The sequence below is a fragment of the Anopheles gambiae genome, chromosome 2 (genome assembly GCF_943734735.2).
Source record: "Anopheles gambiae chromosome 2, idAnoGambNW_F1_1, whole genome shotgun sequence".
NCBI classification, from domain to species: domain Eukaryota; kingdom Metazoa; phylum Arthropoda; class Insecta; order Diptera; family Culicidae; genus Anopheles; species Anopheles gambiae.
Genome location: NC_064601.1, coordinates 16,447,976 through 16,469,516, shown reverse-complemented (window position 1 = coordinate 16,469,516; position 21,541 = coordinate 16,447,976). Strand labels below are relative to the sequence as shown.

The window sequence follows — 21,541 nt, the reverse complement described above, 5'->3', positions numbered from 1 at the left end:
AAACTTTAGCACAGCAAAGCAGCCAGCAATTGCTGAGCACAAATCCCGCTGGGCAAAAACCGGTTCTGGCCTGAGGCCAGCGTTTATAGCCACGGGTTAGCGGGCCCTCCCGTTTCCTCCCGAGCAAACAGAATGCTCGAACCAGGGCACGTAAACAGACGCCAATGTGTCAGTCGGTTTTGGCAGGTAGAAAAATGCATGCGGCAGCAATCTTCGCAAAGAGAACGGGCAGCCGGTGTTCGAGATCGCCATGTTTGTATTAGCCAACATAAAACTCAATACACGTGTGCGTTGGTCGCCAGACTAAAGTGTGAATAAAATAGGAAATTCTTCAAATTTTCACCCAAATACAGTTTCTAACGCTGAGCGCTAAGGTGAGTGTTGGCCGTGGCCTATTATCCGGCGGGGGCCGCTGGTATTTCGCGAGATTTTTCCCATTTCGCCGGGTTGCGCGAGCTACGGCGCGGCGAACCACATGTATATGTATAGAGCTTTTGAAATTCCGCATCATTTCAGTGCCGCATTGCAAAAGCAGCCCCCCATCCCCTCAGTTCAGAATGATTGCCGGTCGTCCACTGTTGCTACTGTCGCTGCCAAGTCTCGCTATAATTGTGGGGCTGGTTTGGTACCGCCGCAAGTTTAAGCCGGACGCAGGCGATCGGGGCGGAGAAAAAAGCAAAGAATGTGAAAGTACGATCTTGTCGCGCGGTGTCAGCAGCACGCTGGCAGAGCATGAGCCGGACATGCGACAGAGCTCGTCGCTGCCGATACAGCAACAGGCGGGCGGCGGTGGTAATGGTGCGGAAAACTGGGATAACTGTTCGGGCTCGGGTCATTCGTCGGCCGGGTCGTCGCGCTCGGCCCCGATAGACATCGTGCCGAACAAGAGCCCGTCCAAGGACGACCTGTTGGGCCGGTCGCACCTGCTCGAGCACGACAACGAGGAGCTGAGCTTCAGCCCGTCGATCGATTTGCCCGGCTCGGTCGTGTCGCGCTACCCGCAGAATCTGCGCAAGTTCAACCAAATGATGGAACCGACCAAGGAGCCGGTCGTGATCCGGCCGACCAAGGCGGCATCGCTGCAGAGCGGCCACTTCCGGGTGCCGGACGAGAACGGGAACGCTAACAGCGCCAAGCCGGTCTCGCCCCGCTCGCCCAAGAAACAATCACCCCAGCCAAAGCCATACGCCGCTGCTACGGAGAGCGATCGGTTGAACGGAAACTGCGTGCCGGAGCCAGACGCCGCAACGATCGAGGACGTATTTGATCCCAAACCGGAATCGTTCGATGAGCGGAACGAACAGACGGGCAGCCCGCCGCTCAGCATCTGCAGCGTGCGCTCCGAGGATTCGGGCAAGGGTTCGAGCCCGCCCCACTCGGTCGGCCCGTCCGTCACGACGTACGAGTTCCTGGTGCCCGCGTTCCTGGTGGCCGGTATGCTCGGCAAGCAGGGCACGTTCGTGAAGCAGATCAAGCAGAAAACCGGCGCTAACGTCATCATCAAGCGCAACCCGGACACACACAACAGCAAGATCTGCACGCTCGAAGGCTCGCAGCAGGAAATTCAGGACGCGCTAGCGGTGATTCGCAAGAAGTTCCCGCAGAAACGGTTTCCCGGCCTGACCCTGCAGCGGATTGAGATTAGCCGCGTCGAAACGGTCATACCGCTGTCGCTGATGAATGACACGTGTTCGAGCGTAAGTGTTTGCGATTGCGATTCGATTCGCTGCCTTGTTATCGCTCGCTTTGGGCGGCAGGTGGTGCCACCCGCTGCCATCGGTATGACCTGTTGCTTCACCCTTCCCGTTCCATTTCTTCCGTTTCGAACCATTTCAGCTGCCGCTGGTGGAGGGAATCAACAATGACGTCGCCGTTAGCTGCATCATCAATGTGGGCCACCTGTTCGTGCACCAGCCGCTGCACCCCACCCACCTGACCCTGAACAGCATGCAGAACTCACTGAATCAAAGCTACACCCAGAGCGAGGCCCCCGCCCTGCCCGAGATCGTGCCGAATGCGGTCTGCGTTGCGTTTGTCGCGGGCAGCTGGTACCGGGCGCAGGTCGTGCAGAACGTCACGGAAAGCAATTTGGTTTTAGTGAAATACCTGGACTACGGCGGCTACTCGATGCTGCCCCCACAGAACCTTCGTCAAATCAGAACAGATTTCATCTCCGTACCGTTCCAATCGATAGAGTGTGTGCTATCCAACATTCAGCCGATTGGTAAGTCCTTTTTGGGCAACCGGACGAAATGTTCCAAAACAGGCCGTGTGGCTACATTGCTGCTGCTTGCTACTATTTACCACTATCCTACTATTCGCCGTTTCTTTCCAGATGAAAGCCAAAACACCTGGTCGGAGGAAGCCACCGAGCTGTTCCGTAGGTTAACAAGCAATGCTATCATGCAAGCACAAGTAGCGGGATATACTGCCGAGGGTATTCCGGAAATTTATCTATTCTCTTCAATAGCAAAAGATGTAAGTATTGGGCCGCCGTATGGTCTATCCACTCGAAGCGGTTGGTGTTGTTTTCGTTCTCCTTTTTTCTTTGCACCACAAAACAAACCAATCATCTGGATGGTTTTAAATTCATTCGCGCTCCATGCAAATGTACTGCTAATGATGTGTAAATTGTGAAAGCGTCCATTTTTTCTTCTTTTTTAACCTTTAAATTGAAGCAATCTCCCTTCTACTGTAGCTTATCAAAATTTAGTTCAGCAGTAGATGTTTATAGCTGCGGTTAGATTGGCGCCCTTATCTTGCCGACCACTTCTTCGGCTTTGAACGGGAGGTGGGAACCGGTGGGTTTTTGTGTCGTTGTCGTCGTCGTTGTTGCGGAAACTAAGCGATAACGCGTTTGATAATGAACTATTTTGTGTTTTGTTTTTTTTCCTCTCCAAGTGCGGCTGTGTTTGTGGCGCACTGATGCAGCAGATTCGAATGTTTTTAAATGATTGTTTGGTGTGTGTGTGTGTGTGTGTGCGTGTTAAAAAACACAATTTTATCGTTGGGTTTCATTGACTGTTGTTTTTTTTTTATTATTTTGTTGTATTTATTATGTATTTCTTTCTCTATCTCACTGCAACTAGCGCAAGCTTTAACCATTGTAACGATTTTTCTCCCCTTTCCTTTTTCCTTTTTTTCAGAACGTAGTTTTCATTAATCAAGAAATGGTTGCACGCGGATACGCCAGATGGATTGACTGAATTGTATGTACGCAAAGTAGGTGAACAAATTATTAACAAATTTAAAAATGCATATTATAAGGAGAAAAGAAACAGTGAGATTGAAGATAGTGAGCTCGTGCTACGGAAAGCATGATAAATGGAAAGCTAAAACGGGGGAGACTGAGCGAGGCGCAGTACTGCCAACGGTGTCAGCGGACGGGTGCAGCCCGGTTTGCTGGTGGTGATATTAAGGGCGCGGGAAAGGACGTGGATATGGAAACGCATTCATGCAACGGGCAATGGCGGACAATTGAGAGGCACCACCCCGTACCTCACAGCATTTCGGACAACACTTAACAACTAAAACTACCGCCCGGCTAGGCTTCCGGTTCACTCTCACCCTTCTCTCCCGCACACGCTCTACTACATTAGTATCCAGTTTTGGGTATGCTGCACCGGAACCAAACATAACAGCTCTCGTGCGCGTGTACTCATTCAACCACGGTTCTCCTTTTGTTTCGCGTCCCACACCTGCCACCAACAACGACGCTCCCCGCGTGTTCTGTTGACCATCATCATCGTCATCACTGTGTCATGGCACCCGAGAAGAAGCTCCCTATCATTCATGTTCATTACTACATCCTTCCTCGTTACTGTTACAATGATTAAAACGAAGAAAACTTGTGAATACTACGTTTAAAAGAAAACCATAAGAATGCGAAATCCCGTCGTTCAAGTTTTTTTTGTCTTCACTTATAATTGCAGCTAAGGCAATTTATTATTTTAGTTATTTTTAATAAGGGTATTTATGAAATAAATTCAACAAAATTAAATTGATCTTACGTTTGCGCTGTTAGCGCTGTATGTTATGTACGTGTGCGATACAACCAGGAAAGAAAAGCTACACGCGGGGAGCTGTGAATCATCGAAAGAAAATTCTCTTTCCCCCCAAAACATGATGGTGAGCTCTTTGACCAGTGGGCAGGAGCAGCAGCATCAGCAGCAATAGAAGAAAAAGGGACCGTTTAAGCTGTTAACTCAATACGGTTCTGTCGTCTCACTGGTGATGGTGGTTGCGTTACGCAGATACAGTTCTAAATTTAGTTACGGCTCCGCATTAATTAGGCCAAATTCGAGGTGCCGTTCGACGCCTGTGCAATACAGTTGCTTATTTTAAGCGTCAAACAGCGAATAACGAGACGACAATGAAGAGTCGGAGTGCGTACGTGGAGAGAGCCAGAGAGCTCCAATAAGGAGAGTGTCTTCAGTTTTCCCACACCGTATGCAGCATCGCTCCAAACATTCCCGCACGCATTTAAACTCTACGCACAGGAACGAGAAGTATCTTTTGCGCATTTTCTTTGGCGTGTGATAACATTCTGCTTTTGTTGTTTTTGCTGCACCTACCCTTTGTCAATCGAACGAATCGGTGGGGCGGCAACGACGATGACGACGACGTAACGACGCGTTCAACTTTCAGAAAAGTCGTTTGGCGTGTGTGTGTGTGTTGTGCATTACTTTCAAATCTTTAGAGAGCACAACACTACTGCTACGACACCGCCCTGCATCCGCTTGGCGCTCAGCGTGGCCGCGTGTTCAACTTTCGCCAAAGCCATTGCGTCTACACGTTGCGTTTTCGTTGCTATCGTTGCGCTGCTCCGAGCAGCAGCAGCAGCAGCAGGTTACGGCGAGGTTTGACCGGTTTGACGAAGATTATTATTATGTTGTTGTGTATCGCTGGCTCTCTTTTAAATATTAATGGGTCAATGCAGTGTCGATATGAATCACGCACCGTGAATCGGCGCAAAGCGTGTGTGGGGCTGTGAATGTGGACTATGGTAGCCGCCATTGATTGATCACCGCACGGTCCTGCCGGTCCTTTTTCGTGAAGGGGGTTTTACAGCTTCATGGTAGTGCATTTTTAAGGTGCTTTGTATTGTACCGCGCTGGTAGTGTGTGAGGATAATAGCAATAACGGTTTTATGGCATGTGGCAAAGAAAAGGTTTGAAGTATGCACGAGTGCCATCGAACATCGGTTATTGGAGGCTACACTCTCTGTTCAATCGTCTTGCATGTAGCTATGAAATTCTGAAAAATGTTATTTCTTTCAACTAAGAATTTACAATCGTATCTGAATCGATTGGCTAAATTAATTCTATAAGAACTTCTTCTTATTTGGCTCTTGGAATTGATCCTCGTTGGACACAGATTCCAAAAGATTTAAATGTTTTCACCCAGATTTCTTTTTTCGAAATGTTAGTTGTCATTTTCCTTCTGCTAACGAATGGGAAACGGGAATAAAGTTACAAAATTTACGTCTTGCGTTGTACATTCCAATGGATTCTCGCCATTCTGTTTTGACTCATACATTTCCAAGATTCGGTTCCACGCCATTTTTTCAACCCGTTTCGGGAACATATTTCGGGAATTGGATGCTTCACGCGTGGCTTTCTGTAAGCGCAGTAACTTATTACCTTCACTTGATCTTATTACCTCAATTGATCCATTCTAATATTTATTTAAATGATATCAACTCGTTTCTTGAGATCTGTGTCAAGACTTCATGAATTTTTAAAATTTTGGAAGATTTGGACAATAAACTCTAGATCCAGTATCTGAACTTTGCCATTCGTGGTGTGATCGTAACAAGCTATGTTTATGCGTCGAAAAATGTTTTGTTATGTCCTTCACTAGTGCACGTCATCCTATTTTAACAAATTATACAATCAATGGACAAATTTTACAACGGAAAATAGAGGCACGCGACCTCTAGGCGTGATTCTAGATAGTAGGCACTACTTTGCAGCACACCACGAGGAGACTATTCGACTAGCAAATAGAGCTCTTGAGCTTATATTAAGGAAATGCTTACGAAATGAGACGGAGAAATGCTCAAGCACTCTTCATTGCTGGCGTGCTCTGCAGCAACATAGCCGCACCCCAGATACTGGAGAAATTAAATTTTAGCTTACACATACCAACTTCTAGACACAGGCAATTTTAAGACTAGAATTTAGGTACACACAGTATGGATCAAACGACCCCATAACTGCAATGTCTCGCGTATTAAATAATCTATTCGTCCATTTTGATTTTGAGTCAATTGAGGATGTTTTATTTGTATGTTATGCTTCATTCTGCTATTTTTTTTTATAATTTGTAACATAATACTTAAGGCACATGTTAAGCCAGCATGGCGGACATAATTTGTTATCATTAATAAACAATTAAACAATTGGCCTGTGTCCACCGCACACTATGCGGACATCTTTCAGGGATTTTGGAGTCCCGGAAAACGGACCGAGGACGAAGAAAATTTGATCCGAAGCACTGAAAGTTTATTGGATTTACAAGCAAAAAGTACTGCGTTCACTCTAAGAAAGGATCAGCAATTACAGGTGATCGGCATTCTGAATTTTAGTAGAAAGTATGAAGTATTAAACTAGACATGGCATGTCTTCCATATTATTCTGCGGGCAAGTGATCGAGCAGTGGACAAAGAATCTTGAATACGTAGATAAACGTGTCAACGACCAAACTGACCAAACTGACACCAAACTGGCCAAAGTGGCTCTACTAACTTACAACCCAAGAACTATGTAGCAGTGATATGTACATATAGATGCATTTTTTAAAATCGTCCAAGATTTCACCAAGATTTTGGGTCAAAGATCGGCACTAACAACAGCATGGAAGCTGAATTGTGCGCATCCTTGCCTGTCAACCGGTCATTCTATAGCCGGAGGAAACAGTTCACTTCTAAGAACCTGTTGCAACTGTCAAATCTATGTCACACCTTTATTTATTTAATTAATTAATTATTAATTTATTTATCTAAAAAATCATTTCACCTCTCCACCTATGGATTTACAATATTTGACTCATAACTAAGGAGAGGAAGGAATGTAGCGAGATTAGACGGAATTATAGCAATGGAGTAATGGAGTTACGGAGTGGGAAGGGTAATAGTGTTGCGTTGAAGGGAGGGGCAGGTTCCTACGTCGTAGTCGAAAAGATCGAAATGGTCGTTAAAGATCGCTAAAACCCGTAGGAATGGGTCATTCTGGCCGTACCAGAGGTTCTATGAAATTCGATGTGTTCGAAATTCTGGGGCGTAAGGAACGAATACCGTCAGTACACACATACGCCTCTGAGCCATGGACACTGTTCAGATCTGACAAAACCCTCCTAGCCGCGTTTGAGAGGAAGAAGCTTAGATTTTGACCCCGTATGTGGGGAAGGATAAATGTGAAGCCGATAAAATGACGAGCTATACGAACTGTACGGCGATCTTACTGTCGTGCGGCTTATCAATCCCATCAGACTCCGTAAAGTTCTTTTAGGCCGTCCAAACGGACAGAGAGGGCGTGGTAGGGACAAGTTGAGTTAGTAAGACCACGTTAACGACTTTGGCAGCGGTTGCGGACACTCCTGCAGCAGGCCAAGACCATAAAGCGGTTGTAGCGTTGGATAAAGCCCGTGTCTTTGAAAATGTTGCCAACTCGTATGGACGAACCTGTCAAACTTATGTTGTGGGAACATTGTTGATGCAAGAGAAACGAATCAATTTAAAACATTTGTGTGAAAACAGACTTCTTGTATTCCAGCAATAAAGAAAGCTATATTCTTCTACTTGCCGTAACGTCGTACGCGGACATGCAGTCCTGTACAGGCTTGCGAGACTTATCAAGCGCCACGCAGCTAGACTGTTTTTGTTTTACACTAAAACTTAAAACAACCACCGCTACATTTAGTGTTTTTGATGCTGCTAGAGATGCTGCTGTATGTGTTTATTGGTCAGTTCCCATGATTTTTGGTGCGTTTCCAGGATTTTTTTGATCGTATCCCATAGATTTTTGGTTCGTTCCCATAATATATTTGTATTTTCCGATTGGATATCAATACAATTGGACCAAAAAATCTTGGGAACGCACCAAAAAAAATATGGGAACCCACCAAAAAATTGATGGAAACCAACCAATAAATCGTGGGAAACCTTGTGAATGGATCGAATAATGATCTTTCCCTGCAGGTTGTTCGATATTACTACCATACCAATCCGAGGTGATAACTGTCTTTTAATTTAACAAAAAAAAAACTTTGATACTTAAAGTAAACTGTCATTGCAGTCCACGAACGGATGGAAGCCTTTTATCGAAGGCTCATTCTCATTTGGGGTTTTTCGAAAAAGCCGCCCTTTGCCGTGCCGCTACACTCCAGTGCACCTCCGGTTCGGCGTCGACACCGTTTCCGGGGCATTCTTTTGTCTTATTAGTATATTTTAAAAATTAATGCATGTTGCTAGCCTTCAGTGCAATTAATTATCCTGCGTGTGTGTGTGTATATGTGCTTCGTTCCATGAAGTCAGCTCGTTACGTGTTTTTTTTTGTTCTTCTTCTTTTCCGTCTTTTTCTATTGTATCGACAAACGCGAATGCATTATATAAGTAGTTTGTGGTTAAACATTATGTAAAACCATCTACATGCTAGGTTTAATATACACAAAAAAACATACACAGACACACACTCACAGCACCAAAAAAAAAAACCCAAAAATCGACCAAAACGTCCAAAAAATACAAATACCCTTTCTGGGGGATGATGGCATGTACCGATATTTCACCGACCTCGTCACTGCGGCCACCGTTGCAACCGTTCCCCTTTGTACGCCCTGCTGGTGGATTTTGTCCACCGATTTGCAGGTGTGACTGCAGGGAGCTTCCGCTCTTCTTAACCTCACTCCCCTCTTTCTCCCCCTCCCCCTCCCTTCACCTTGGGATGGGATCGGTGCAGCGTGTCACGCCCGGTTATATGTGAGTGCAATAAAACATATAAAGTATTTGCCCGATACTAACCAAACATAATCTGCGCCGCCCGGTCGGAAGGGAACATCATCCACCTTCACCTCCACCGCTCGATAATACCCACCCCCGTATGGTGTCATAAGTGAAGCATTTTATTATATCCTAGATCAGGGACATGGGAGAGACCACCCTCATACCCATTCCCAAAAACAAAAAAAAAGAAAGAAGGAAGCAAAACCAAACCCATCGCAACAAAACCAAAAAAAAAAATGACAAAAAATGCAGTGGGACGCGAAACAAAAAAAGACGCCACGCGAACCAATCGAAAGTGTGCAGCAGTAAAATAATAAGAATTAATTATCGCCGAAATAACAAAAGCAAAATAATTATGCACTTTTGCAGCGGGCTTCCCATACCTTCCCGTGACAGTCTCTCTCTCTCTCTCTCCATCCCCCTATTGCACTAGTTCTCTCCTCCCCCCAACTCCCTTTACTAGTGGGATTTAAAATGAGCTCTCTCGAAATGAGGCTACCAACAAGGACATGGGAAGGAGCGGGGGACACGGCCAGGAGGCAGGGCTGTTGATATGCAAAATGAGAATCGCGTCACGCATATGTCCAGCAGCAGCCCTCAGCAGTGTCCCGTTTCGTCCGATTATTGGTGGCCTGGCCAGAAGCCACCCGTACTCGTACTCGTTGCCCGGACAGCGACCAATTTTCGGACAGTAAATAGAGCTGGATGGTGTAAATAATTATTTTTAACTATTGTTTGGCTTGCTGGCTGCAACCGGCATGTTTCAGCATGCCATTGCAACAACGGGGGTTGAGAGTGGTAGGTAAGCTTATTTCCCCAGCAACTCCAGCCAAGTCGGTGCAATTTGATTGCTCTTAACACAAGACCTGAATCCACTGTTGTAAGTTTTTAGGAAGGTATTGGAAGAGAGTGTATCTTAGCAGAGCATCGCTTTGTTACTTCCCAGTGAAAGCCAAATCCATGGCAAGTACGTTTTGCATCGTTTTGCATTCAGCAGTACCACCCCACTCAACAAACATAATAATCATGATACTATCCGCTTTGTGGGTTTCGTTTTTTTTTCTGCAGGTTGTTTCTACCCACTTCGGTAAGGGTAATAAGCAAAAAATGAATGCACATATCAATATATAAAACAACGAAAAACACAAACCAAAAAAAAAACACAATCACATATAATTCAAAACTGACCAATCTGAGCTCGCCCTGGCAACAACAATCGTATTGATTTTGGAGCAGCTTGAACGAAGTTAAATTATAAAAAAACGAAACAAACTGATTTAAAAAAATGCACTGCAATTGACAATATTTGTCATTTTTGATATCCACTTACTCTTTCTCCTTTCTCTCTCGCGATCTCTCTCTCTCTCTGTGCGGTACAGAACAAATTTTGATGCGTTGAATTATTTTCTTTCAAATGAATTATTATTATCTCGCTTGGTTGTTGTACGTGATGCGCGAGAAAACAGCGGCGTTTTGTGCGCCGTTTAAAATCCTTTTCGAACTATTCCGCAATGAGTGTTGTTAATATGTTAACGTAAGATATTTTAAGCAATGGTTTAGAGATCCTGTTCCTGAGATCACTGATGCTTAACTACTTGCCAGTGGGTTTGAAGTACTCCTTGTGTGGGAGCTTTTACTATTCATCCCGTGTGTCACGTGGTGGGGCCCGATTTTTGCACGACCGACTAGTATTGATTAAGACGATGTTCATTGTTTTATTTACACAGAATACTTATCGTAATAAGAAGACGGACAAAAACAATAATTTATTTGTCTATCCTGTTATGACGCATAGCCTAACTCTCTCAGTGAAGGCCAAAATCAGCATTAATTTAGCATTTAGTTGAATGACAAAGAGTTCTGGATCGTTTTGGCTCTTAGATTGGAAAGCTACGGAAAGAGAAAGCTGTTTTGGTGGAGGAGCCAATGGAGATAGGGAATAATGTTTAGACTGCCTGTTGTAGATAGTTGTTACATGAAGTCAATACATCGTACCTAGTCATGAAAGCTGTTATAGTTTTCCCTCTTTAAGATAAGAAATGTCCCGCCGGTCCCGTGGTACATTCGTCAGCTTAACAACAACTTAACAACATACCAATCGAGGGTTCAAGCTTAGTATGGACCTGGACCGTCCCTCCGTAGCAAGGACTGACTATATCTGGTTACTGAAGATACTAAATAAGTCCCGAGAACCTCTGCAGGCTGGCATGTCCGCGAAGAACGTTACACCTAATAGTAGAAGATAAGAGATGTTCAAATGAATGCTAAGAGAGAGAGAGAGAGAGAGAGAGAGAGAGAGAGAGAGAGAGAGAGAGAGAGAGAGAGAAAGAGAGAAAGTGGAACATTAAAATGTGCTGTTGTATTCCAATATGGACCTCGGAATGGCGCAGTATATTGTTTTTTAGGGTACATTACATCCTAAAACGCTTAACATATCATAAGCGCAAAATAGTTAGAATGAGGCCGTACAGTTGAGGGAAGTGTAGTTTGTGGAATAAGTCGATAGTCAATAAGAGTCAGCAATTAAGCCGGTCTCATGGTACTCGTACGACTTAACAACATGCCTGGCATGGGTTCAAGCCCCAACTAGACGGTGACGCCATACGTAGGACTGACTATCCTGCTATGGAGGGTATTCTAAAAGTCACTGAAAGCCAAGCCCACAAGTAGTGGTACAGGCAGGCCTTGACCGACAATGGTTGTTGAGCCAAAAGAAAAAGAAGTAGAAGAAGAAGAGTCAACAAACTGATAAACCAAGTATCAAACTGTATGCTGCCTAGATGGCTCGAAGAACTGTCAACTATCGGCATGCGGCAGACGACCAATGCTTTACCGATCACTGGTCTAATGAAACACCAAATTCATTTTAGCTAGACTGACCAGGCAGAGTTGATAAAAACGGGACAAACAGTTAAAAAAACACAAAACTACGGAATGTTCTAAGAAGATAAGAATTCTTATAACATTTTTCTTTACTTTGAATACAATACACATTTACTTCGACGTTGAATGTTTATTTTCTATACTGAACACGTATATAGCTGAACTAGAAACTTCAGAGTATTTTTTTAAAATTACAGAGCGATTGTTTTAATTTTTTTCGTAAAACGTTTCGTAACATTGAAATACTTCTGAACTACCGAACCTAACCAACTGCCGAACAACTTATTTCAACTGGATCAGTACTGACAGGACGAACGTACATTACATATTCTACGGCAGTAAAGAACTCACGGTACTCTAGCGACTTGTTTATGTTTTACTGACGCGCACTCAACGTTTTGTAACTGAAACTAATTCTTGATTTCATTCCTTCACCTCCATAACAATTTTTCTATAAAACCAATTAGACCAGCATATTAAAAGGGGGAGAAGTTAAGAATTTTCACGCATACGACGGGACATTAACTTTTGGTTTAAAAGACGGGACTCTCTCGTTAAGCACGGAACGCGTGGTCGAACCTAGTGGTAGCGCGTTGTTTGTGATAACGTATAGTTTATTTACAGTTAACTATATTGACAGTAGTATAGCTTAACTGGGAATTTACAAATTATAGACTACAGTAGTTATAGATTTACAGTAATGTTGCTTTTTCTTCTTTTTCTGTCTGTACCATTAGTGAGCTTATAATTCATGGACTTATAGGGTTTCTCTTAACATCGGAAGCGAATTCAAACCCGTAAAATACATTTGAACAATAACAATGGAATCTCGAATGATCAGTCATTGGTTGTTCGGTATACGCTCGACATTCATTTGACAATGTGGAATAGGGATTTTACGGATTGAAAAAGAAGCTTACAGTGTTGAGAGCTGTCTAGAGAAACACTAATATGATTACTCATAGAAGGATAGTCAGTCCTACATATGGAATCACGGTGATTTTGGGGGCTTGACGGGCATGTTGTTGAGTCGTGTGAGTTGACTACTGTACCATGAGACCGGTCCGTTGTAAGGTTACTGGAAGCTAAATCGAACGTTATTATTTTATTATTATCTCATTCAAATTTTCATTTTGAACAAATTAGCTCACTAGAATAACTACTTATATGGCGCAACGATTAAAGTTGGTGTCTAGGTCCTGCCATAAGCCACGAATGGATTTAGTAGCTATCTATTACATTTACCGGTAGCTAGATTGCTAGTCCTAGGAATGGGGAGCTCGGTCCATACAGATTTTGAACTTATGACGATCATGTTGCTATTTTGCACAAAGTAACGCCTTTTTCCACAAACCTAAAAACTGAAACTTTTTCTTTAGCTGTTCATTTGTCATTTATGCTTTCCTTACACGGGAAGAATATAATAGGCAGGGGAAAAAGAGTCAAAAAGAGTTTAAAATATATTTCTACGTAGATTTACGTGACTGATCGCTTTGCGATTATTTTACGGCTGTTGTATGAAAGTTATTATTGCATGCGATGTTGATCCCATGTTTGCATGAAATGAGCTAATTCTAAATATTACTTGCGTACTGCACCACTTACATTAGGCGCATGCATCAAGTTATCTTCCTGATAAACATTATAAAAAAAGTATAATATGTGTTTACAAATCTTTCAAAATTTCTTCCCGGAGTTATTATCTAGCACTGTAGAATTTATACCTCTAGCTGCGTTTTTTTATTTTTTTGACGGTCATGTATATTCTTTACCATATCATGTTGTAAGTTATGTTTAGGTTTAATATATTCTTCTTATTTGGTACAGCAACTGTAGTCAGGTCTAGGGGCCTGCCTTTTCCCCAGCCTGCAGTGGGTTATCAGTGACTTATTAATTACTTGGACCCATGAAACACGGTTGGTTAAGTCCTACGAATGGACGACTTTACTACGGCACCGGCTTCCATGAAACTTTAGAATTATCCCATTAATAATGTACGTAAGCAAATTATGTGGTCTTTGGATACCTTTTAAACACAAGATATACTTATATTGATATCTTAAAGTTAAATACTTAAGTTCTTGCTGTATTGATCCGCTGATAGATCAACAAACAGTTGCAAATTATTCAGCTTTTCTATGTAATTTTAGCATTAATCGTATATAGCTTTCGTTTTATAAAACTACCGTCTTTAAACAAAAAAGGGAAAGTGTGACAATTTCCTACATGCACAGACGGTGCGTCATACGAAGCCATTCTTCATTTCGCGGTCATTTGACTGCCTACCTCTTCCCTATCCCTTCCCTATTCCGCCTGCAACACGTCTCGTCATTTGCGGAAAAGATTACAAAATTGCATTTTAGCACCAAATGGCTTTTGAATCATTGCCTTTGTCGTATGCTCTCACCGCAAGTAGGTCATACGGACAAATTAGACAGCTTTCGCACAATCATCGCCGGTTGTTAGTGGTTTGTTGTGGTTGATTTTTTGGCGCTGCTCCCGTCGGCGGTAACGACGTGCTCAGAATTTCAGACGATCATTTGAGGCGCGTAGCGCGTTTGGGGAGCAATCTTTGCAAATAGTCTCCACATTTCTCCGGATGCCTGGATGCGCACGTTGTTGATGACAAAGCAAGCACTATAGGGGGTTACCTACCAAATGATGGCACTGAATTGAAATCCGGTTTCGTTTAACACGTTTTTTTACCTAACATTTATTTATGACGGTATTTTGGTAGAAAAGCTTAAAAACTGAAAAGAATAGTTGAAGAAATTCGATATGCATATAGTACATCGATTTTCATTGTCTTCAATTTGAGTACTAAAACCCAACAATAGTTGAACCAAATCACCAAACCATGATTGCTATTTCGTCTTTTTATTCAGACGGAATGAAGAACTCGCTATTAATTTTCGAGCACATAGACATATGAAGGCAATTTGAACACAAAACTTGCAAATATTAGTATGATTGTAAAAATGTCCTAAGATCATGGGACTTCTTAACGTTGTTTCACTCTTTACTGAGATTTTGTGACGACTTATCAAAAAGAAGTAAATAGTTTCTGCGTTTACTTTAGCATTTGATTGAAAACAATTTAATCGTGGGTATTTTTGAAATATTTTAAAATATGTACAAAATAACTACAAACACGGTCTAGTATTGTATCAGACTTTTAGCTTAATTTTTAATAAAAAAAAGCATGGTAGGACCTACCTACCTACATGTTAGGACACCAGTGTCTTATTTTAGTCAAATCATTCTTAATTCTATAACCGTACGTTAAATTATTCTGTTTCATTCATTTAAGCATCTAATATTTTGGGTACATTAACAATCTTAGCAATCTTACAAAAAATATAACACACAGAAAATCCTTCATCTATGGCTCAACAAAATTTGAGGGCTGAAGTCCTCAATACTCTTTATACTGTCGATTCCATAGGTAATTAAATGCTCTTGGGGTTAGTATGATGCTATTGGTTTAGGAGAAAAGATTCCATAGTTAGATTTTTTAGCTAGCTTAGCTTATATTACCCAGGTAGTAAAGTAAAAACAGCACCTAATAGAATAATACAAGCTCAGATCGAACAAACGAGGGACTTGAGACTATGGAGATCAGTAAGCTTGGCAAGCAGTGTTCTAAAACTAGCTCGATCGAACCGACTGCCTTCAGGGCTGTGTAGCGGAATTTGGGGCAAGTGTGCCATACGGGGCAAGAGTGCCACCAAGCATTTTTCCTTAAAAACTTTAGTTTAATGATCAATTGTGTATACAGTTGGTTGCTTTCCAATGACTAGGTATACTGAGCTGAATTTCATATAGTCCAATCGATATTTCCCATTGTTTTGAACTGATTTATATTGAGTTTCAAAATTGAGCAGAATATTATAATTTTTGAATCCAATCAAATAAGCTCTCAAAAATCATGCGAACAATCAACCGAGAAAATATTTACACCACCGTATAGCTGAGCAAAAAACGTGAATTTTTTTGTGAGGTTAGTTGAAAAAAACTTTTTTTTTTGTCACTGAAAAATTCAATTTCAAAAAAGTTACAACTTTTGGGGCAAGTGTGCCATCTCTGTTTGGGGCAAGTGTGCCACCATCTTTCATAGGCGCGAGCTGTCAAAAATGTAAACATTGTTGTAGCGTGCTGCGGAATGGTGCGCTATTGTGAGCGGATTCCACGCCAGAAAAACAGAACAGTAACAAACCATATTGTGGTACAGTTGGTGGTCAAAAAGGGTTCATTGGTGACTAAATACATGTAGGAATACATACACTAGTGGTACAAACGTAATTATTTCCTATTATCTAAGAAATACGGTTATTTTACGGTCTTGCCCCATACGAGTGGCACTTTTGCCCCATAGCCCAAAAAAGAACGTCTTTTTGGACCCTTTTTAAAACGCTTCAAAAATTGTTTTGTTTGCACTTTTTTCAAGCGAAACTCATTTATAAGTAGGAAATAGATGTAAAATGGTTATGAGATTTAAATCGGCTCTTGAAAAACATGTTTTAATGAGTTATAACTTGAAATGCTTAAGGTGGCACACTTGCCCCAAGTTCCGCTACACAATAGCTATCGGAAACGCTTCATGCTGCAAAATACATAATTCGCTGGTGGACGACGCCGTTTGGTACACAAGCATCTCGAGCACCCTGGCAGTAGCGCACATCGATGTGCCGCACCGTTTTAAGGTGTTTTTAATTTCAACGCCTGAGAAACTGTTAATATGATGTACAGCATAAGCAAACCATTATATCACATAAATTACTCAAGCCTAAGTAAAGCAATAAATTAAACGTCTCATTTGCTGTGTCCTGTAAATATGGCCCAAACAATGAAATACGTTAGGTCATTGGGGACTAACCGCAAACAAAATGTTTGCAATAAATACACTTTTCATGATACTTACATTTCTATAATCGTTGGTGGAGATACATTCAGCTACATATTGTATTCAACATTCAAGATATATGGGGCTGTCGGTCAAGTGAGGTAACAGCAACACACATTACCTCAACAAAAGCGTTTACTAAATAATAAAGCGTTAACATAAACGCTCTCGCTATGAGTTATGAATAGAAAAGCTTTCAAATCTCACGTCACGAACACTCAACAAGATCAAACGATCATAAACAGGACAAGGTAGGAGAAGATTAAAAAACACACACATTGCTAACATATTTCACATTCAATTAGTTGCAACGATTGGTCTTTCAGCCGGGCAACAATGCCGTTACGGTGCGAAAGGTGTGAGTGTGCCACTAGCAATGGATACAACGCTCAAAATCAGTGCTCAATGTATCCGTTTCATTGAAACTGCTGTTTATTACCGCTGGCAGATGGAAAATGATGTTATGCAGAGCACGGGTTTTTTGTTTGTCGGTTTTTGTCATAAACTCTTTGTGCTGGCTGGCATCGAGTGGTGTAGTGTAACGACGTTACGTACGCTACAATACCGACTGTTTATTGCTTAATCAACAATTAACAAATAGCGAATAGCTGTGCCAGTCACATTCCATTAGAACAACATATTCTCCACCGAACAATGTGAACCCGGCGAGCCGTCGCAGGATAGGATTTTTACCCAGCATGTTTTTTTTTCTTTTTTGTATTAAAAATTGGAAAAATCTACCTTTACATCTGCGCTGCTGTGTTGCAACTGGAGTGCATTTGATTGCATTTTGTGCAGCGTAACGTGCTGCCAGGTGGCTATCACTTTAAATTAGTTGTTTATATAAGACACGGTTAGTCCAATCATCGATATTGATATTGGAAAAGAGAATTTCGTTTTTATTCCGAATCGAATACGTTCGCCGCTCGCGATGGTAGCGGGTAGGTTTTCGTTTAATTAAAATCCTTTCCCCACGGGTACGACAATGGTAGGCCGAAGTGCATGAGCAGCTGACAGCAGCAGGATGGTTTGCACAAAAGCAAAACTGCATTTCATCATTACAGCGCAATTGCACGATTGAAGGAGCGGGCTCGATTTTTATCTTCCGGCCTGTGAGGTCAAATTTGAGCAAACGTTACCCAAAGTAACGTAGACACTTGCTTCGCAAAAGCCAAACACAGAGACGTATAATTTCGGCGCACCAGGTTTTGATGATTATTTCTCTAGCCTTCTAGTCCTGTGTTGCAGAAAATACTGCCCTGCCCTGATGTTTCGGTGATTGTGGCGTGGAGCAAGACGCAAGCTCGACGAGACAACGTGAAACCATCAAACCTGAACCACTCGCCTCGAACCCCAGGACGAATGATTAATCTCCGTGAATTCGTGCGGCGGCAGGCTGCTCGCCACCTCCACCCCAGCCTTTGTGCGCTTTCGTACCGTGATCCTTGTGTGCCGTCAAGAAAGCTCTCTACACAAAATAGATGGCATAAAGGAGATGGTAAAGCCTTTCAAAAATAACACCCAAAAACAGAACCCCACACGAGCTTGCTACTTACAGGCAGGCAGGCAGGCGGGAAACTAGCGGCACTTAGGACCGGTTTTTTTGTTTAGCGGGGAGGAAGTGCATACGGGGGGCACCAATCCAAAGTCCCAGGCTCCGTTTTCCTCGCACCGGCCACAATCGATCGCATTGTTTTCGGTGGTTTTTTCGGCGAAACGAAACGATCATTACAGGGTTTCCCACGATTTATTGGTTGGTTCTCATCAATTTTTGGTGGGTTCCCATATTTTTTTGGTGCGTTCCCACGATTTTTTGGTCGTTTCCCAGAATTTTTTGGTCCAATTGTATTGATATCCAATCGGAAAATACCAATAAATTATGGGAACGAACCAAAAATTTATGGGATACGACCAAAAAATCGTGGGAACACACCAAAAAATCATGGGAACTGACCAATAAATCGTGGGAAACCCTGTATGGTGCACCCTTGGACCCCGGTTCCCCAGGAGGCGACCAGTTTCCTTTGGCTCCGTGCTGTGCTCCTTGCTTGCTGGGGAAGAGGAAAAGCAATTGCATCTTTGCGTGTCTCCCTCACGCTCTCTCTCTCTCTCTCTCTTTTGCTGGCTTGCATTGCAATCACGAATGCATCTTTCACGATCGTTTCAAACCACCTCCCCGCGGGGTACAACTGGGTCCGGGTCGGATCGGAACAAAGCCACGGCGGCCATGGCTTGGGCAGCTTCGGGGACCGAAAGTAATGGAAACAAAAATGCACTTCACCATCGCCGCTGTTGCAGTGTTCCTTTGGCCCATTTGGAACAAATAGAGGACCCTCCAATTGCAACTGAGCCCCACGTAGCTAACCTGAGTAGTGTGCTTTTCGTTATGCTGGCTTCGTTTTTGTGGTACCGCTCTCTCTCTATCTCTCCCTATGTGTGTCCTGAATGCATGTTAGCTTTGTGAAAGATCGAGGGCATGGTATGATTTTTTTTTGTCTTGCATGGTAAGCATCCGGGAGACAGTAAAGAGGAACGGTAGGCTGTCATGTGTGCTGGTGCAAGGCAATAGTAAATCAAGTGTTGTATGTTGAAGGAAAGGACATTCATTTGATGAGCTATCGAAGCAATCAAAAGTTGAATTTAATTTGATTTTCAATAGCTTCAATTCAAACCAAAAATGTAATAGCATCAGATCACCCTTGACAGGTGCTGGAGCTTGGGATCTAGGTTTAAGGAATTATGTATACACTTTGGAAAGATTTAATGCATGCAGATCGTCCAGAAAACAAGCATAGAAGACAATTCAATACGTAAAGCGTGGAAGTCTTCTTGGACTACGGATATCGTTTCAATCATTCAAACATCTATCATATGATTGCAGCTTATCATTCACATTTACCTTCTAGAATTCGTCCCACCAGTTCGTGAAGACGAAAACAAACACTACCTAATGAAAGATAATGACCGCAAAATATACAGTTGCTGCAAAATATGCAGTATTGGCAATTCCCATTGGCCAAGTTGGCAATTCGATGATGTGGCGAAGACATGACAATCATATCTTAATTGAGTATTTGAACAGCAAATACAACACTGGCACCTGTTGTAGCGATCAATAACCTTGGATGGAGGACTGATGCTACTGGTGTTGTCATCAGTAATAAGAAGTTAAAGAAATTTTATCACAAAAATCAGTTGCAAGAAGAAGCATTATTTACTTCTTTTAATAACATTTGATTTAAAATAACTAAAAACTGCAAAACATGCTTACCTGCGGGTTTCTTTAGCCAGCTAAACATTGTTCACTTGGTTTTCAATCCATCAACTTCAATTTCAACTGTGTCAAACTTGTGAAAACCGGACGACGATCACTAGCGGCTGACAATTATTTCGGGTTACCATAATTATTGTTCTAATATATCTTAAGGGTTTGGATTAAATTGTTTAAAGAGTGATTCTGTCAAAAGAAGTAAGTTTCTGACAAAACGAAGAAATAATTTACACAAAAGTTAGTCAAAATAATCAACCCAGAAAATCCAAAAAGATCTCGCAAGTGCACAATAATACTGCATTGAGGTGACTCAAAGTTGAGGTACAATCGCATCAGTTTAACATATGTTTTCCTTAATTTATTTATAATTATAAAAATTGTTAGATTATATAATTGATTTTAATTCGTAATATATAAAATACCACATAGAAATCCAATTTAAATGAAATGCCAATTTCACAATGCAGTAGAAAGTAATTCAAAGTTAGTACGTTTTCAAATTTTTCCTTTTTTTTATTTATAACGAGCCACGCGGACATGCATGGCTGCACAGGCTTCTGAGATGAGGGGAAGGGGAAGGCGGGGCAAAATGGCACTGCTAAGGATGTTGCTCTGTATCCCATTGGATAAATCACTTTACACTGATGTTTTGACAGCAATCGATGCATTTTACTCTTGCAAAACAATAAGAAGTAGACGTTTCAATAAGATGATAAAAGAAATAAAAAAAAAACAACATTAAAAGTCGTGAAAATGTATTGTGACAGGTAAAATGGTTGCGCAATGGGGCAAAATGGTCTTACACTAAATGTAAAAACACATCAAAACAAAGGGGCAAAATGGACCACAACATTGGACTTTAGGTTTTAGTTTAAACTGCTACGAAGAATTGTAAAGGTAGAGATTTATATTTCGCATTCAAGTGTTTTATTAAATAATTTAGTTAAATGCGGGAATATTGTGTTTTCAGTAATTGTTCTTGTCGATAGAGTACAAATACAGCTTAGTTTTATTATTGAAAAACAAATAAATACAATAAATACAATAAAAATAAAATAATACAGGTGGCCATTTTGCCCCTTATTTGCTATTTGCTTAATTCTTACTAAAACTTATTTTCAAGACGATGAAAACTGTATGGTTTTGAGCATTTTTTTTACTAATTTATTTGATTATTTTGAAGTCTTAGGATATGAAACGTTTAAGGTGGGCTTTAAACATTGTATTTAATGTTTTTAAATCATTAGAAGTCATTTTAAACGTGTTAATTGACCAATAATACAGGTGACCATTTCGCCCCACGTTCCTCTATTAGTACCACGCAGCCGGATAGTTTTCCCTAGGGAGTCGATTATTCTACGAGCCGAAGCTGCTAGTGCAGAAAAAGTCTCAACCATACTTAAAAACATTAACAACACAAATATTACACAACATAATTTACTAAAAACAGTATAGAAATATAAACAGTAGAAAACTAGTT

General features: G+C 41.9%; 1 protein-coding gene across 4 annotated transcripts; it reads left to right on the top strand.

Annotated features, from left to right (window-relative positions):
- Positions 1-134: 134 nt before the first annotated feature.
- LOC1269389 (A-kinase anchor protein 1, mitochondrial) lies at positions 135-4,009 on the top strand. Of its 4 annotated transcripts, none has more exons than XM_308023.6 (5): positions 135-374; positions 517-1,697; positions 1,837-2,224; positions 2,336-2,478; positions 3,147-4,009. In XM_308023.6, the coding sequence occupies exons 2-5, from the start codon at positions 558-560 to the stop codon at positions 3,204-3,206; spliced, it is 1,731 nt and encodes a 576-aa protein (XP_308023.6). In that variant the 5' UTR covers positions 135-374; positions 517-557; the 3' UTR covers positions 3,207-4,009. The 4 variants fall into 4 exon arrangements, with proteins under 4 accessions (XP_308023.6, XP_061505779.1, XP_061505780.1 ...); XM_061649798.1 differs by having other exon boundaries at positions 206-374; positions 490-1,697; XM_061649795.1 differs by having other exon boundaries at positions 2,336-4,009.
- The last annotated feature ends 17,532 nt before the right edge of the window (positions 4,010-21,541 follow it).

What these genes read in the sequence shown, in the direction of transcription:
- LOC1269389 (XM_061649795.1), top strand. Translation starts at nt 558, where the DNA reads ATGATTGCCGGTCGTCCACTGTTGCTACTGTCGCTGCCAAGTCTCGCT. An exon ending in TGAATGACACGTGTTCGAGC is followed by an intron (nt 1,698 to 1,836) that starts GTAAGTGTTTGC and finishes GAACCATTTCAG; the next exon opens with CTGCCGCTGGTGGAGGGAAT. An exon ending in ATCCAACATTCAGCCGATTG is followed by an intron (nt 2,225 to 2,335) that starts GTAAGTCCTTTT and finishes GTTTCTTTCCAG; the next exon opens with ATGAAAGCCAAAACACCTGG.